The sequence below is a fragment of the Pipistrellus hanaki genome (assembly GCF_964339955.1).
Source record: "Pipistrellus hanaki genome assembly, chromosome: 1".
Lineage (NCBI taxonomy): Eukaryota > Metazoa > Chordata > Mammalia > Chiroptera > Vespertilionidae > Pipistrellus > Pipistrellus hanaki.
In genome coordinates, this window is record NC_140503.1 from 189,727,665 (window position 1) to 189,745,944 (window position 18,280).

Here is an 18,280-nt window from a genome sequence, read left to right on the forward strand (position 1 = left end):
GGTTGACTTATTTTACATAGAAAGGCTTGTAGCAAGTGTGGGAGAGAAAGAAAACTTTCCTCTATCCTTCAACATTCTTTCAGCTGGTCTAATAATTAAATCTATGTGAGACAGATTAACAAGCGAAAATAATAAAATTTAATTTCGTAGGTCCAGGTGGGAACCCCACATACCAGTACATGACAGAGTCAGAGACACTGCATTACAAGAGAGGTTCAGCGACAGGGAAAATGAAGTACACGTGACATTCTGAGCTAAGGTTGAGGCCTAACACTGGGGCTCCAGAGGATCATTGCAGGATAATAAGAGCAGATATTCAGTAATTAGTAGTTAGTCCTGACATTGGATAGGTCCAAAAGGGTCATTTCTGGTGATTGCTAATCATGGACAAGGCCCCCAACTCATATTCTTCTAGGTAGTGGAGGGTAAAGGGGACAGAAGTTTCCTGTGAGCCTGGAGGGTCTTTCCGATTCAACTCAAAATCATTCACTTAACAAACTGGCACATTTGGGGGAAGCTTCTTCTGACCCCCTACACAAGAATGGAACAAAGGGCCCAGCCAATGTGGCTCAGTGGTTGTCACCCTATGTACCAGGAGGTGGCAGTTTGAGTCCTGGTCAGGGACTTATAATTCTCTAAAATCAATTTTATATATATATATATATATATATATATATATATATATACACACACACACACACACACACATACATACATACACATACACACACACAAACACACACACACATATATATATATATATATATATATATATATATATATATATATACACACACACACACATACATACACACACACACACACACACACACACACACACACAGAGCCCGGCCTATACCTTCTCGCCGTCCGGATCCTTTGGGATATCCAACTGCTGGCTTAGCACTGCTGTGGAAGCGGAGAGGCTCCCATCACCACCACTGTGCTCATCAGACCAGCTTCTGACTGAGCGGCGTTCCCTCTGTGGGAGTGCACTGACCACCAGGGGGCAGCTTCTGCATTGAGTGTCTGCCCCTGGGTGGTCAGTGCACATCATAGTGACCGGCTGTTCCACCATTGGGCCAAAAACAGCTCTGACATCCCTCAAAGGGTCCTGGATTGCGAGAGAGCACAAGCTAGACTAAGGGGCCCCACTGGTGCACAATCAGTGCACAATTGGGGCTGGGGAGGGACTCAGGAGGTTGGCAAGCTGTGGACCGGCTGTGGAAGGGCTCCAGGGCCCAACTTGCTCAGTTCGGATCAGTGGACCCTAGCAGGAAGCTAACCTACCAGTCAGAGCGCCTGCCTCCTGGTGGTCAGTGCACGTCATAGCCACTGATCAACCAGTTGCTTGTCTGCCCCTTGGTGGTCAGTGCACATCATAGTGAGCAGTGAACAGCCTTAGCATATCATTAGCATATTACGCTTTGGTTGAGCGGCCGACTGGACAACCAGACACTTAGCATATTAGGCTTTTATTATAGAGGACTAGTAGCCCTGAGCACAAATTCGTGCACCAGTAGTTCACCAGTAGCTCGCTGCCACCCTCCAGCAGCTCTCTGCCCACTGAGAGTTTCTGTAGTTTCCCTTCTGTAGTTTCCCCCACTCTCTCACCCCCTCATAGCTTGCTGCCCTGCCCCCTCCTGTAGCTCTCCACCACCCACTTATAGCTCACTGCCCCACCCTCCTGCTGATCTGTGATCTGGTCATTACACTTCATGATATAAGGACCATTTGCATGTTACATCTTTATTATATAAGAGGATGAAAGGAACAAAGGGATGATGCAGGGAAATAATATGCAAATAGCCTCCCAGAGTCAAATTGTTTTAACAAAAAATGTTAGGAATTTGAACTTGACGCCTGGAAAAAAAGGCTCAGGGAGCTTCACAGAACTGCTGGCCCACAGCTGGAATACACGTCTTCCGGGCAGCACACTCTGTTGCAACAATCTGTGCACAGGTGTACTTCCCTTGCTAGACTGAGTTTGACATCAGCATCCAGGAAAATGCCTACCTAGCTCACAGCCACGTTCAAACATGATTCGGTCAGTGAACATATGAAGGAACACACAAGTAGCTCCGACGACTCGGTCTTCTAGGATGCAGAAATTATGAGTTAGATGCCGTTTTTTTTTTTTTTTTTTTTTTTTTTTTTTCAAAACCCATTCAAAGGAGGACATATGCATTTGAATCGTCACATAAGACACTTATTTTTAAAACCACATGAGTTACCAATATCATGAAATAACACTTACCCATAACAGCATTATGTTTGAGGTAAATCAGTGAGATAAACGAGAGGCACTGCCAGTGTTTCTTAAAGAAATGAGGAACAGCTGTTATTTCATAAACCACAAAGAAAAACACAACAGACCGCTGGCCTGCATTTCCCCCTCCCAGTCAGTCTCTCAGGACTTCCCTTAGGATTGGTTCTTTCTAGGCACCAAGAGGATATGGGTTGCCAGCTCCACACTCAAATTGGAAGGTCTTCCCCAAGGAGGGGTAGCTGTTAGGATGCATCAGGGGCTGCCAGGAGAGCACTCTTCCCAATCACTGCCTGACTCCTCTATCGAAACATGTCCTCAGGCATCTACAGGTCACGTGGTCTGCTCTGCTGGTCCCCACTCGCAGCGCCCACCCCCTTCAGGCTGCAAGGCAGGGCAGGATATGAGCACAATGCTGCTCTTCGGTACAAAGTGTCTGTCCCCATCTCAGAGGGCTAGTTAAGCTTCTGTCGAAGAGAATTGCCAGTGATTTATTGCTGCTGACAGTACCCCCGTTGGATTTCCACATAATTTAAAGACCTGCTGTATGGAATGACCTCAGAGAACATTCAGTAAAATCTCTACATTTTAAAAATGACAGAATCATCACCCAAAGTCCCTAGTTTACATCAGGGTTCACTCTTGGTGCGCATTCCATGGGTTTGGACAAAGGTGTAAGGACATGCATGCACTATTATAATATCATAGAGAATTTTGCTTTGCTGCCCAAAAAGTCCTCTCTGCTCTGCTTATTCGTTCATCTCTCCCTGCTAAGCCCTGGCAATCAATGAGCTTTTCATTATCTCTGCAGCTTAGGTGACGATGTGTCAATGTAGGTAGTTCATCAATAGTAATGGATGCACCGCTCCGGTTGGGAACGCTGGTAAAAGGGGAGGCTATGCAGTGTAGGGGCAGGAGTTCTATGGGATATCTCTGTACCTTCCTCTCAATTTTGCTGTGATGCCAAAATTGGTTTGGCTCAGTGGATAGAGCATCGGCCTGTGGACTGAAAGGCCCCAGGTTCGATTCTGGTCAAGGGCATGTACCTTGGTGGCGGGCACATCCCAGTAGGGGATGTGCAAGAGGCAGCTGATCAGTGATTCTCTCTCATTGATGTTTCTAACTCTCTATCCCTCTCCCTTCCTCTCTGTAAAAAATCAATAAAATATATTTAAAAAAATATTTTTTTTGCTGTGAACCTAGAACTGCCCTAAAGAAAAGTTTCAACATATGAACAAAACTGGAGATGCAGATGGAGAAGTCGAAGGTCACAGAGCCGATTCACAGCATGCCAAGACGAGAACCCAGTCTGATGCTGCAAGCTTTATGCACCACGAATTATTCTCCCCTGCACCCACCCCATAACAAAAAGTCAAGAAATGCTCAGCGAGCACCCACGGCGTGCTATTTCTTGGAAATACAGGTGAGAAATAATAGAGGTTCAACTGATCGCCTGCTCCTGTGAGTGGCAGAGAAGTGGGGGTATGTGCTGAGGTTTACAGCTGGGTTCTGCTTTCCCACCACCACCACCCCCACCCCCAAAATGCACACACACCCCAGCACCTCTACCCTTCCGGTAACGCTGTGCTCCATGCCTAGGACGTTCTGTTCCGCCTTCAGCTGCTGCTCACCCTCCAAAGGTGAAGCAGCTCATTGATCTCTCTTCTGAGAGGCCGTCTGAGCAGGACTCTTCCCCCACACGCTTCTGACCTCTGCGTGCTTTGCAAATAACGCACCTACAGAATCTGTGAGATTGACAGTTCTTTATTAGCCCTTCGATTAGACTGGGAGCTCCATTACAGCGGAACTGGATCTCCGTCGCTTCTGTATTTTCAGAAACAGACCCTGTGATGAGGTATAGTTTACATGTTCAGAAAACCGTGGCAAGGACACAGATCTACCATTGCTCGTTTTCCAGTGTACAGTCTGAGGCTTGAAAACATTATAACACAAAAATAAATATAGCTTCTACAATGAAGTAGCTGATAGATTATATTGAATATTGTGGATTTAACAGTTCTGGTAGGGCACAAGCTATGCATCACTAAGATATAAGAATATTTTCCCTTTACTTTAGAAAATTGATTGTCAACAGTATTGTATTTCTCTCTGTTCTAAAACTGTTCATAACCATGTAGGTTAACAATAAGAATAATAATGGACTTGCTTTAAAAATCACATAAAATATTAAAGAAATAACGGGTGTGGTCCTCGCTGAAGGACTCACTGAAGGGGAATCGTTCTGGAAGGTTATAAGGCCAACAGTTAGGAGGAGGGCAGAAGGCACAGGCTGAAACAATGAACCTGAAAAAGAAAATCTATTATACAAAAAGTCTAGTTTTAGATTTTGATTATGTACGAACAAGGAAGAAAAAAAAAATCAGAGTCAGGTGAATAGTTACTTATCATCCTTGCCGCCTAAGAAACAAGAATTAAATTGTGCTGGAGTAAAAAGTTGTACAATAAAGTAATTTGCAAGTTTCAAATAATCAACTGTTTGATTCAAGATTTAAAGAGATAAAATGAATGGTAATGCATTGAACAAAAATGGTTAAGCTGCCGAAACCTGTTTCGCTCAGTGATAGAGCGTCGGTCTGCGGACTGAAAGGTCCCGGGTTCGATTCTGGTCAAGGGCATGTACCTTGGTTGTGGGCACATCCTCGGCAGGGGGTGTGCAAGAGGCAGTTAGTCGATGTTTCTCTCTCATCGACGTTTCTAGCTCTCTATTTCTCTCCCTTCCTCTCTGTAAAAAATCAATAAAATATATATTTTTTAAAATGGTTAAGCTGTTTTTTTCCCTAGCACATACACAATGTATAATGGTATATTATTAGAACTAACAGGATTTAGGTAAAAAATAAAAAAACAAAACAAAACTTATCTTTTTAAGGTATATTTTGCTCCTTTTCACAGGTTTCTGTAAATTGTATTTTTCCTAAACATAAACACAATATTTGATCTGTTCATTTATTTTACTTTATAAACAATTGATAGAAATACCCAGCGGTGGGCAAAAGTAAGTATACAGTTGTGAAAATGCGAGACATTTTGTTCTTGTATTACTTACTGATTATTGTATTATTTTCCATTTGAACAGAATTGTAAACTTACTTTTGCCCACCCCTTGTATATACTAGAGTACCTCGGAGATATTTTGAGTTTGGTTCCAGACTCCGGTAATAAAATGTGTATCTTAACAAAGTGAGTCATAATCTTTTGCCTTCAGTTTTTAAAAAACACAACACCTGTGAAGCTCAATGAAGTGACGCACAATAAGACGAGGTCTGCCTACGTGTGTAAAACGTGGGCATCTTACACGTGACAGCCCAGAATTACCCAATTGTAAGGGCCTCCTGGTTATTTCAATTATTCATAAAAAGAATTATAGAGGAAACACATATTTGTTGTTTACTGTAATTGAAGCATATTCATTATATTTTTTAAATCTTCATTTTTTAAAATTCTCATAATGTTGAGTCTTAACCTTTTAATAGGAATGTTGGTGTGTTAGGTTTACCTAACTTTCCTTTATTTACGTTAAAGATCTAACATAAGACAACGAGGAATGTAGGTCTATTAAAAAATATATAAATGCTTGTAGTGACAGTTTAAATCACTTGGCCCTTACGAATGATGATTAAGAAATCAAGTTCAGCTTAATGTACGTAAATGCAATTGTGCCCAAGGCTGGGATATTTCACTCTGCTTTTGCCTGCAGGTTATACTTTTGTGGCTGGAAAAAATGTTCTTCAATAGCGGTGACTAATTCATTTAGTTCTTTCTTCAGCTGCTCAGGATCACTGCAAAATAAGGGGGGAAATTCTAGATCAGTGGATTTTTCACAAAGCATATTTTATTTAAAAAAAATATTTTTATTGACTTCAGAGTGGAAGGGAAAGGGAGAGAGAGAAACATCAATGATGAGAGAGAATCATTGATCAGCTGACTCTTGCACATCCTGTACTGGGGATCGATCCCACAACCTAGGCATGTGCCCTTGACCAGAATCTAACTTGGGACCCTTTAGTCCACAGGTGACGCTCCATCCACTGAGCCAAACCAGCCAGGGCTAAAAGCATATTTAAATTTTCTCCACTGTGACCAAGTAGCACATGATATGGAACCTTCAGAGGAGGGCTACTAATAAATCAGACAAATCGGAATTGCAGGGAGCCTCTGGTAACAACAGCAACAACAAATCCCATGAGACAATATCAATTATTATATTTCCCCAAAAGCTTTCCCAAAGTCTCCACCATAAACAAAAAACATCCCTTTCTAGTCCTCAAAAAATTTTTTTAAAATATATTTTATTGATTTTTTACAGAGAGGAAGGGAGAGAGATAGAGAGAAACATCGATGACAGAGAAACATCGATCAGCTGCCTCCTGCACACCTCCTACTGGTGATGTACCCGCAACCAAGGTACATGCCTTTGAGTGGAATCGGACCTGGGACCCTTCAGTCTGCAGGCCGATGCTCTATCCACTGAGCCAAACCGGTCAGGGCTACAAACTATATTTTAATGGAGATGGCAATCCTTGTAATTTAAGATCATTCTTACATTATGAAAGCTAAGAGTACAACTAGCACAATCCATCCTGTTACAGGCGTTAATTCTGGCTCTGCGGTTGCTAGGGTGTGCCCCGGGGAAGGCTTAGCCTCTGGAAGGCCCAGATTCTTTCCTCATTTGTAAAATTGGGATGAAGACTGTACCTTCCCAAGAGAGTTGTTGTGTAGATTGAGATAAATTATAGAAAGCAATTAGCATAGAGCCTGGCCCCAAAACCTCAATAAATGTATGCTGTCGTTATAATTATTTTTACCGCCGTTGGTAACACATAAAAGTAATTATGCCTCTTAAGTACATATGAACTACACAGGCCTTTTTTTTCCTTCCCCATAAGTGTGCTTTGAAGAAAAAAGCAATTCTCAGGAAGGCACATAACTAATTACTGTGTGTGTTTTTTCAACAATATACTTAAAACTCAACAGTGTACTACATATGGACATACAGGCATATATCTGTAGTCTGCAGGGAGATATGTGTCTTTATAGCTCCTACTGGTCTCGTTTCTGTTAGAACCCTCCCTGATATAAGTATTATCTAAACCTTAGATAGTAAGAGAAAGTCTTTGTTCTTAGGAATGCATATTAAAGTCTATGACTCATTTTTAAATGGCTCAGGGGGAAAACAAACAACCAAAAACATAAAGTGTATGGCGAGAGAGAGCAAATGTCACAAAATGTTAGCATTTGCTCATTCTAGGTAGGCAAACCAGGGCTTTATGGCCTGTTTGTGTAAATTTCACCGAAACATCGCCACGCCCATTCCTTCATGTCTATGCCTGCTTTCTAGTTAGGACAGCAAAGCCAGTAGCTATGACAGAGACCACAGGACCTGCAAACCCTAACATATTTACTATCTAGCTCTTCACAGGAAAAGCTTGTCAAGTCCTGGTCTAAGCGAGGGTATGTAATATTCACTACATTATTGTTTCAACATTTCTGTAGGTTTCAAATTTTCCAAAATAAAAACTAAAGACATCTACCTCAACAAAATATTTTTTAAAAAGCAGGACTGCCCTAGCTGGTTTGGCTCAGTGGATGGAGCATCGACCTGTGGACTCAAGGGTCCCAGGTTCAATTCCGGTCAAGGGCATGTACCTTGGTTGCGGGAGGTGTGCAGGAGGCAGCTGGGAGGTGTGCAGGAGGCAGCTGATTGATGTTTCTAACTCTCTATCTCTCTCTCTTCCTCTCTGTAAAAAATCAATTAAAAAAAGTATTAATTAAAAAAACTTTTTTTTAAATAAAAAGCAGGACTTGTGCCAGTAAAGGATTTCACATCCTAAGGAATTAGTAGGTCATGAAATTCTATGAATAAATTAAATTCATAATATGACTATATTAACAATATTTTAGGTTATCAGAAAATAAGGAAACCTTAACCACTGTGTTACTGCTGTTGTACAGTAGGTATGCTGGTGCCTGGCTTCAGCCCCGACAGTGTAGCTGTAGCTGACTTAGTGATTAATGTCCCATTTAATATAAGAAAGCAACATTTCAATGAATATAATAAAAGCACAATTTTTCTAAATGTTTTCAGTAATGTATACATCAGTGTTTGAATTTAAGTCCACTCAGTAAGCCATGTGAAAAAATGTAAATACCACAGACCCTTAAACATTAAATAGTACTGTTATTTTAAAGCAAAAGTTTTCTGGAATATTAGGCACATTTTTCACAGGATAACAAAAAGGAAAAGACAAACATCTATTGAAAACATCTTTACATTGGTATATGTACAAAAATAATAATTTAATTAAAAAAAGAAAAAGAAAACATCTTTAAATTGGCCTAATGTCTTACCTTCCCCCCGCCAAAAAAAAAAAAAAAAAAAAAAAGAATAAGATACAGAAATATACAAACACTAAGTGAGAATGAGAATTACAAAAAAGCCAAGGGAAAAATCATACTCAATGTAGTAGCAAACAGCTCGTTACTTAACACACATGGAAACACTGATACTTGCACAATATCCCATAAAACGCTGGTAATGCAACGTGCTCAGAAAATGAGCTGCTTTATGTTTAAGATGCTTCATGGTGAGATTTTGCCCTTTAAGCACCAGAAGGTTTTAATGAGAATCTGTAGCAAATCTATTCCAGTCCCATGACTTCATAGGTCCATTTGAGTACCTCGATGGTTAAGAACTGTAATCATGACTCTGACAGCTGCTCGGCAGCTCTCACTCAGAAGACGCAGGGCCCACTGGGAGCAGAATGCTATTTCCCTTAAGCTCCCCGAGTTCTTGTTTCCATGTTTCTAGCTCTGTTTTGCTTCAGTATTTCTTGCTTTACTGTCAGCACTCACTTTGCCTGTCTAAGGGACGTCGAACACTAACAATTATTTCCTCACCCACTCCTAATTTGCTATATTTTAATCTGCTATTTTTTTAAGTTTTTTTTTTAATTTTAATTTTATTTTATTGATTTTTTACAGAGAGAAAGAGAGAGGGATAGACAGTTAGAAAATCGATGAGAGAGAAACATCTATCAGCTGCCTCCTGCACACCCCCCACTGGGGATGTGCCCGCAACCAAGGTACATGCCCTTGACCAGAATCGAACCTGGGACCCCTCAGTCCGCAGGCTGACGCTCTATCCACTGAGCCAAACCGGTTTCGGCTAATCTGCTATTGACTTGCCAATTTAAGATGCTCAGCAGTGTTCCTCTGCTCCTACTTCCACATGGTGCAAATCTGATTCACAAACGCAGAAAAGTCTTCCTACGAGCAGAGCTTTGGAATACATGTTGTTAACAACCACCAAGACTTCTGGCGTCTACTGCAGCAGCCAGCAGCCACACATGGCTGTCAAGCACTTGAAATATGCCTCAGACAACCAAGAAACTGATTTTTAAATTTAAGTCCAAATAACTGAAATTCAAATTTAAAAATTGACACCTGATTTGGCTGTTGGAAAACTTAAGTACGTTTGGAACAACTGGGGTATCAAATTCTACATTTTCTTCTGTAAATTTTATGAAATCTAAAGACAGATAGAGTATTTCCAAAAATAATTTGGCATTTGAATTAAGATACATGGCAAGTTGTAAGATACTAAAATGGATTGTGAAGACTTTGTGTGACAAAAACATGAAATATTTCAATAACCTTTAGTATGGATTGCATATGGTAATGACAATATTTAAATAGACTAGGTTAAATAAAATATATTATTAAAATTAATTTCACCTGTTTCTATTCACTAATGGAACAATGAAATTTGCATATGTGGCTCACATTGTATTTCTATTGGACGGAGTTGATTTCACCTAAAATTTTCCCCCCTGATTCTCAACTGTAATCTAAACAGAGAAGAGCTAGTTAACTGTGGGTTAAGTAGGTTAGCAGTATCACACTTGCACATGCTAATGACATGCATCACAGTTGTTCAAGTTCAAAATGGTACAGTTGGAAAGTAACCAACGCAAACCCTTTCCCACACTCGTGAAGATATGACCCTGAAGCTACCAGGCCATCAGGCCTTCGGTGGCAAGGACTCTCTCTGACGTTGGCTCTTTATCCTGGGGCCCAGCGTCGCCTGATGCAACCACACAGGTGCTCAAAGCATGTGCTGAATGCATGTGCAATGATTTCACTTTATTGTATCAGATACATGCGGAACAGGAGAAACACTCATGGGCGCTTACCTCATATGAAAAGTACTAGAAAAAGGAAATAATATTACTATTGCTGAAATGAGGAATGGCATTTTTCTCAGACAAGGAGAAGTGGGGAGAGGGAGAGATGGAATTAGGCATGAAGGGAACTCCTGTCCCTGGATGCTCCCAGCAGCCGTTAACATCACGGAATTGCTATAGGTTCTGGAACAAGCTTCCCGGTTAAAGGACATATGGAAAGATGAAATGTTTTACTCAGCCTATGAACAGAATCAACTCCGAAGTTTAGGGACTAAAACCTCAGCGGCTGCCATCCACAGCTTACCTGTTTCCAGGCGGGGCACACAGCTCGGCGTAGTACTTGATTTTGGGCTCCGTCCCGCTGGTCCGCATGGTGGCCACGCAGCCGTTGGCAAAGGTAAAGGTGATCATCTGGCTGCTTTTACTAGTGGGGAGAACCTAGGAACGAATCACACACGTTCTGAATGTATATGGTAACAGAAACTCTTCGGGCCTAAATAAATTTCCTCTAGATACGCAAGAAAATAAATGCCAAACAGATATATTGGTTCAGAAAGAAGAAGATTGTGGAGAAAATCTGAAGATGTACTCCATATACGTGACACACTAGATAATAATAATAATAAGGAATTGGGTGAAATTTAAGTAAACTTTGTATACTAGGCTTTTTACCTCTTCCGTTCTATTCATGAAAATGACTAAAGCTTTACTAAAATTGAAATATATAATTCCACAAGAAATTGGTTTAAATGGATTAATGATGCATTACAAAATAATAAAATAAAAAGAACACTAGATCTTACTTAACTTTGCAAAAATGTCTATGGATTTAAAAAAATTAAGCTTCGCCGAAACTGGTTTAGCTCAGTGGTAGAGCGTCGGTCTGCGGACTGAAAGGTCCTAGGTTCGATTCCGGTCAGGGGCATGTACGTTGGTTGCAGGCACATCCCTGGTGTGGGGTATGCAAGAGGCAGCTGGTCGATGCTTCTCTCTCATCGACGTTTCTAGCACTCTATCTCTCTCCCTTCCTCTCTGTAAAGAAATCAATAAAATATATTTAAAAAAATAAAAAATTAAGCTTCTGGAGGATGTATGCAAAACTGGAAGCCTCACTCAAATGACAGGAGTATGAAAAAAATGAAACAAACACAAGGGCAAAGAGGAAGAAAGGGAACTGCAATTGATGGGGTTGCCAGCCAATCCAGGAAGTCAGAAAACAGATGGAGCAGACCAGCCTCGGAACACGGGGTGACAGCTGAGCACGGCAGGCGACAGACGAGAACCCAGGCAAGGTGTTCTGCAGAACCCTGCCACACTCACTACCGGAGGCACCAGGGACTGCAAAAGGCAGGGGAAAGGCAAGGTGGTGTTTGAAAGTAGCTGTCAGACCCTCTCGGATCCTCACCCTCTGCCATATTAATACAAGCACAGAATCTGATGGCACCCGAAGTTATGGTATGAATGTATTGTGAGGACAGGGAGGAAGGGAAATGGTGAATGCTGGAAGTCTAAGGACTAAATCCTTATCTCTGAGTCTAACACTGATAATTCAAAACATCACCATATAAGCACAGTATTTAGAAACCTGTCGGTAAAGACCAGAAGTAAAAACTGAGAGGAGATACGGTTGGATCTGCCATGTTTCACTATAATTCTGTTTTTAAAAAAATATATTTTATTGATTTTTTTTACAGAGAGAAAGGGATAGAGTTAGAAACATCGATAGAAGAGAAACATCAATCAGCTGCTTCCTGCACACCTCCCACTGGGGATGTGCCTGCAACCAAGGTACATGCCCTTGATTGGAATTAAACCCAGGACCTTTCAGTACTCTCATCCTTGATGTTTCTATCTCTCCCTTCCTCTCCCTCTTTGAAATCAACAACAGACAAGAGTTTGGTGAACATGGATGTGACTTACCGCTTTTTTGTCAGGCTGGCCATCATCATAGCCAGTGGTAAGGTCCCTGATACCAGAAATCTCAAATCTGCCACAAGTTTTCGGATAATTATTCTTCCCATCATAGTTTCTAAGGTTTTCAAATAATTTCTTAATGGTGCCTTGATCATGGCAGATAAAATATGAAGCTTTGGTGATATGGTAGCCATACCTATGAAAACAAATACAAATACATGCAAAATGAGGAACAAATAATTCTGTATAGTGTACACAGAACGAGCACCAACCAGCACATTCTCAATTAGTTAATGAGCTTCAGAGCAATAATTTAGCATTGAAAAGGAGGTGCGACAATTTACCCGAGGGATCGCCAAGCTGCTACCTTGCCTTCATTTGTAAGTACAGTTTTACTGGACCAGCCATCCCTCGCCCATTATATTGTGTATTGTGTCTGGCTGCTTTAGCACCAGAAAGGCAAGAGTTGAGAAATTGCTATAAAGACTAAATAGACGTTTCATGAACACATGTAATCTTTTTTGACATCAGACACTTAAAATCACATTCTGTGTAATGTTCTCATTTAATAAAGATTAGTGCTATCACAAATGGTAAGTATCCAAAGGAAAAGATAATCTCGTTTCATTTTCTTAAGAAATAGAATTCATAACTAAAGTCAGAGCCTTGGAAAGAATATTAGTATCTCATATGTAAGAACGTAATACACTTAAAATATATTGCCACAGGTGGTGATGTATGTTAACGACTTATTGTGGCAACCATGTCCCAATATATACATGTATCGAATCATTAAATTGTATACATGAATCTAATCAAATTACATGACTTTAATTCAATAATCAATAGAAACTTGCCAGGACCGGTTTGGCTCAATGGATAGAGAGTCGACTTGGGGACTGAAAGGTTCCGGGTTCAATTCCGGTCAAGGGCATGTACCTTGGTTGCGGGCATATCCCCAGTAGGGGGTGTGCAAGAGGCAGCTGATCGATGACTCTCTCATCGATGTTTCTGACTCTCTATCTCTCTCCCTTCCTCTCTGTAAAAAAATCAATAAAATATATATATTTTTAAAAATCTTAAAAAAAAAAATAGAAACTTACTCGACATAGATGGCCTTTAGCTGTTGAGACAGAGACAGATTTTTGGTTGCAAGAAAGCTGGCCAACTCTGCGCTTATGACGGCGGCACTGACTCCATCCTTGTCCAGAACAAAAGGGCAGCACATATATCCTGCAAAAACATGTGTCAGACATGGACACTTAGGGGTGGGCTCCTTTACAACACTGTGGTGCATGTATCTACACGGACCCTGCCTATCACATAAGAGGGTGTACAGTATAAGTAGATGGATGCTTCTCATTTGCCAGTATTACAATTAAGAATCTAGCCCAGTGCTCAGCACATAGTAGGCCTTCAAGAAGTATTTGTTGAATAACCTATAAGGAGAGTCTTCCTCCTAGACAAATGGTGCTTGTTTCCTAGGTCCAGCTCCTACAGAACTGTTTCCAGTTGTTCTAGTCAAGGCTTATGCTGTCTTCCCTGAATTCCCATAATTCTTGTGAGATATATTATTTATCGTGGTTCCTGGCCCAGTGTCTTCTGTTTGGTTATTTAACTAGATCCTTGGCAACGGCTGTAGGCAGAGGTCAGTGCCCCTTTCTTTCGGAATGACTGTGTAACTGACGGGCAATAAATACTTGATAAACCAATGCAAAAATATTGTTAAATGAAAAGCTGTAGAAAGACAAGACTGCCAATTGCGACCAAAAAAAAGAACAACGCTGAGCAATTCCACTTCGTTCGATCAGTTGGTTCAATGTTATGGTGCTGCAGGCAGTATACAGATGAATCAGAAGAATATATACTATAGGATAAGTATGATGTCTCAGAGCTTTTTCTGAACGAATAGCTCGAATATCCCCAGTGCAAACACCCTCATTTCAGGCGTCTGTGGTTCACTCTCCTTCCTGCTCATTCCTATGGCAGTTTCAGACAAGTGCTTTTCTGTCATCCTGGCTGGGCTGGGGGTCATCCTTTCAGGTGACAATGACTTTGATGAAGGCACCGCGACTTGGCCTTCTTCCCTGTGGACAGAACACTTAGGTCTGGGTATCCACTCCGCAGCTGAGGAAACATCACACTCCCCCAAAATGTGGATTCTTACGCTGCCAGCAGCCATGCGTGTAGTATCGTTGTTTTCAATCGTCTGGGGAAAGGATTCACTCTCTCACATTAATGACTTGGTTATTTGCCAGATATTCTTTTTAGCTGAATGAAACCTGGGTTGCCCATTTAAGGGTAGGACAGTTCAACGCTCTTTGAATGCTACAGAAGCAAAGCAACCTGTGTGTTCCTGACTCACACTAATTTACTGAACCCCAATCCACATCCACTTATTTTCTCACATATTTGCATCCTGGGTACCAACAAATTCTATGAGCATCACATGGCTTCTTACCGATAGCTTCTTCAAATGCAAATAAGACATTTTTCCCCTGGTCTATCAGCTGCTTGGCTCGGTTTCCCATCCATTTAAAGCCAGTTAATGTTTCCTAAAGAGATAATCCAAAACAGAAGGATGTGTCTTAGACCTTCAGCAGAGCAAACGAGAGGCGAAAGACCACGTCCCCCCAAAACACCTCACCTCAAAGTGAAAACCCTCCTTCAAGGCAATGGCCCGCAGGATTTTGGAGGAGACGGTGCTGGACAGCATGTAGGTGTCCTTGAGGGCGCTGGGATCTTGGTTCTTTTCTCTCCAACAAGTAAAGAGCCACCAGCCCAAGAGGGCCCCCAATTCATTGCCAGAAAACACTCTCCACTCACCACTGAAAGAGAAAACAACCGGGCACTTCTGAGGGAGGTCTCCAGAGACGCTGGGAGTCACTGCGATGGGACAAGGAAGCTCAACAAGGTGCACGGTCGTTTCTGGAAGACGCCCTGTTATGGTTGTTTAAATAACTGGCCAGAAACGTGACTGCCGCTTCCCAAACACGTGAGTGTCTATCGCGTTTCGGCCAGTGTGCCCAGACAAACACCCAATCTCTGAAGAGCGTGTAAAAGTAAATCGGTGATGACACACACCATTCCTATTTTCTTGGTTTTCAGGAGAGGCTGTTTTTCAACCCAACAGAAATATGCTGACAAGATCCTCCAACTATAATAGGGTGTAAGTCTCAACTTTTGGTCTGTATGATGGGACTGTGAGAGGGCAACAGCTTAGCATTCCTTAAGACTGAGCTCTGTGCCAAAATGGTGAGGATGCCAAAAAACATGTGTGGGGCCCTAACTAGTTTGGTTCAGTGGATAGAGCGTCGGCCTGTGGACTGAAGGGTCCCAGGTTCGATTCCGGTCAAGGGCATGGACCTTGATTGCGGGCACATCCCCAGTAGAAGGTGTTGCAGGAGACAGCTGATTGATGTTTCGCTCTCACTAATATTTCTAACTCTCTATCCCTCCCCCTTCTTCTCTGTAAAAAATCAATAAAATATATATTAAAAAACATGAGTGGGATTTATCTTCCTTTCTGTGGTCCACGCGGCTAGAAGTACATTGCACGTTTCAGCACGTATCACCTTAGCTTAATTCTCTAAAAACAGATACAGAATTGACTGTTTCATCATAATCTAAAACCCTAATCCTTTATCAGCACCCCACTACCCCCAAACATCACATATGCCACGTGATCCCTGAAACTGCTTGATCCCTGCCTGTCTTCCATCGCCTCCCACCCCCCAACTTACCACCCCCGTGTGCAAACTCTACACCCAGCTTGCCTTACACTGTCAGCGCTCTCCAGGCGTTCCTCTCTAGTCTGCTCAACTTGAGTTTAACTTTTCCTCGAAGGTCAGCTCCCTACCTTACCAAACCCGCTGGCGAATCAAGGTCTGTGGAGCCAGCACCAAGCAAAGCCCTTTGTCCTCATTAGGCACTGAGTCATTAATTATAAAGAAATCAATGATAAAAAGATAACAGAGTAATCTCAATTCCAGGTTCACCTGGGAGGGCTCACTCTCCATTGTGCTTGCAGAGTAACCGTGTGGCCGCTGTGTCAGCACCCTGCTTGGTGCTGGAAGACGCGCCAGAAATCCAGGGAGATGATCATTTGCAAAGTAAATGGGAAATAGTGCCAAACAGGTCCAGTCTCGCCAGGAGCGTTTCCCGGCCCAAGCTCTCCCCCTTTACCGTTTCTATGACGTAGGCAATCGCTATGGGTTTGTACCTGTCTTGCTTTTCTGCCACAGCAAGTCTATCCGCATCCGGGTCATTCGCTAAAATGACTTTGGCCTTGATTTTGTCAGCCAAAGCAAAAGATAAATTCTGGAAAAGAACAGAAAGGAAGAGTATTTCCACCTAGAATCAAGTATATTGCAGTCTTTAAAATAAAAACAAACACGTTCAGTTATTGAAGAACCAAAAGAGAATTTTCGCCAAACTTGGGCTGAATTTTATTTCTAGAGCTGGTCAGGCATTACTTCCTGAGCCAGGCCAGATAACGGGAGAACCAGAGCACGCCCCAGGCCTGCCCCTGGAATTCACCCACAGAGGGCCGTGGGTGAGCAGTTGGAGTGGGTTTCTCCCGGCTTCCCATGGGATCAACCTCACAAACAAACCAAAATAAACTGGCTCTCTGAATCCCGTCGTCACCCTACCCTTTAAAAGGCTGAAGGAACCATAATTTAAACAGTACTTCCTCATATCAGAAAAATGACAATTAAGGAATAAAATTGATGGGCTCAACTTCCATTCTACCACTGTTTCCTTTTGGCATTAAGAAAGCACAGTAACTTAAACTTAATTCATTAAATTGAATTTAAAACATTTAGATTTCAGCTCTCATATCCTGATGCTAACCTATCTAATTTGAAAGTTCCTTTAAGAAATGGACAATTAATAAATATAAATATTTCCAATGATGAAATTATTTTTGTTCCATACCATGAAAGCACATAAAAAACCATATTGTACTTGGTAGTCATAGTTTTGAACAGAAGAGGCAAATTTTATAAATAAAAATGTGAGGTTACCAGGACACCTTTACCCTCTTCGGGATTCGGGTATTTCACTGTTGGGAACTCAGGATCGGGATCCTTCTGTTCGGGAACAGCCTCGGGAGGAACAAAGTCAAAAGCCCGGAACGCCGACTGCACGAAGCTGTGACCCACACCGTGGACGGAGGTGTGCACAAACTTCAGCTTGGTCTCCCTGTTCACGCTCCTGGAACAAGACACATCACAGAAAATGGGAAATAGGAGAAACTTGATAATATTAGTACTCAGTGAGGTAAGAATGTGTGGCTCATATCCCACTGGTAGGAATGTCAACTAACATTTTTGGAGAGCAATTTATAAACCATTATCAACTTTGTAAATGCACATACAATTCTGACGCCAAAAATGTACCTAAGGACACACATGGAAATGCGTATGCTTAGCCACACACACACAGACACGGACACACGGACTCTAGTAACTGCTTAAGAGCTCCTTGGAATGGCCTAAACTGGAAACCCTTAGTTTTTTTGTTTTGTTTTGTTTTAATCCTCACCAGAGACATGTTGAGAGAGAGGGAAAGAGAGAGTGAGGGGAACATTGATGTGAGAGAGAACCATCAATCCGTGCCTTCCAAAAATGCCCTGACCAGGGAATGAACCCACAACCTAGGGATGTGCCCTGACTGGGAATTGAACTGGCAACCTTTAGGTGCACAGGATGATGTTCAACCAACTGAGCCACTCCAGACTGGCAGAAACCCTCAGTCTTTGGGAAGCTGCCTCAGAGGGACAGAAGGAAGGCTCAAAGAAATGTTTTACTTATTCCCAACTTTTAACAATTAGGAGATTTCACAAACAAAATCTTGGTTTCCAGTTTTTTTTTTAGGGAGAAAAAGTCAGATG

The 18,280-nt window shown here is 41.9% G+C and overlaps 1 protein-coding gene across 1 annotated transcript in view; it reads right to left on the bottom strand.

Moving 5' to 3' along the window:
- Positions 1 to 4,014: 4,014 nt before the first annotated feature.
- The window catches only part of PGM2 (phosphoglucomutase 2), a 32,333-nt gene continuing 18,067 nt past the window's right edge, over positions 4,015 to 18,280 (bottom strand). Inside the window, exons 7-14 of the mRNA XM_084900917.1 lie at positions 17,412 to 17,601; positions 16,607 to 16,704; positions 15,032 to 15,212; positions 14,846 to 14,939; positions 13,488 to 13,617; positions 12,391 to 12,580; positions 10,775 to 10,908; positions 4,015 to 6,066 (exon numbers count right to left, since the gene is read on the bottom strand). Of these exons, the coding sequence (XP_084757043.1) occupies positions 5,964 to 6,066; positions 10,775 to 10,908; positions 12,391 to 12,580; positions 13,488 to 13,617; positions 14,846 to 14,939; positions 15,032 to 15,212; positions 16,607 to 16,704; positions 17,412 to 17,601 (1,120 nt within the window). The 3' untranslated portion in view covers positions 4,015 to 5,963. The remainder of the gene's footprint in view (positions 6,067 to 10,774; positions 10,909 to 12,390; positions 12,581 to 13,487; positions 13,618 to 14,845; positions 14,940 to 15,031; positions 15,213 to 16,606; positions 16,705 to 17,411; positions 17,602 to 18,280) is intronic.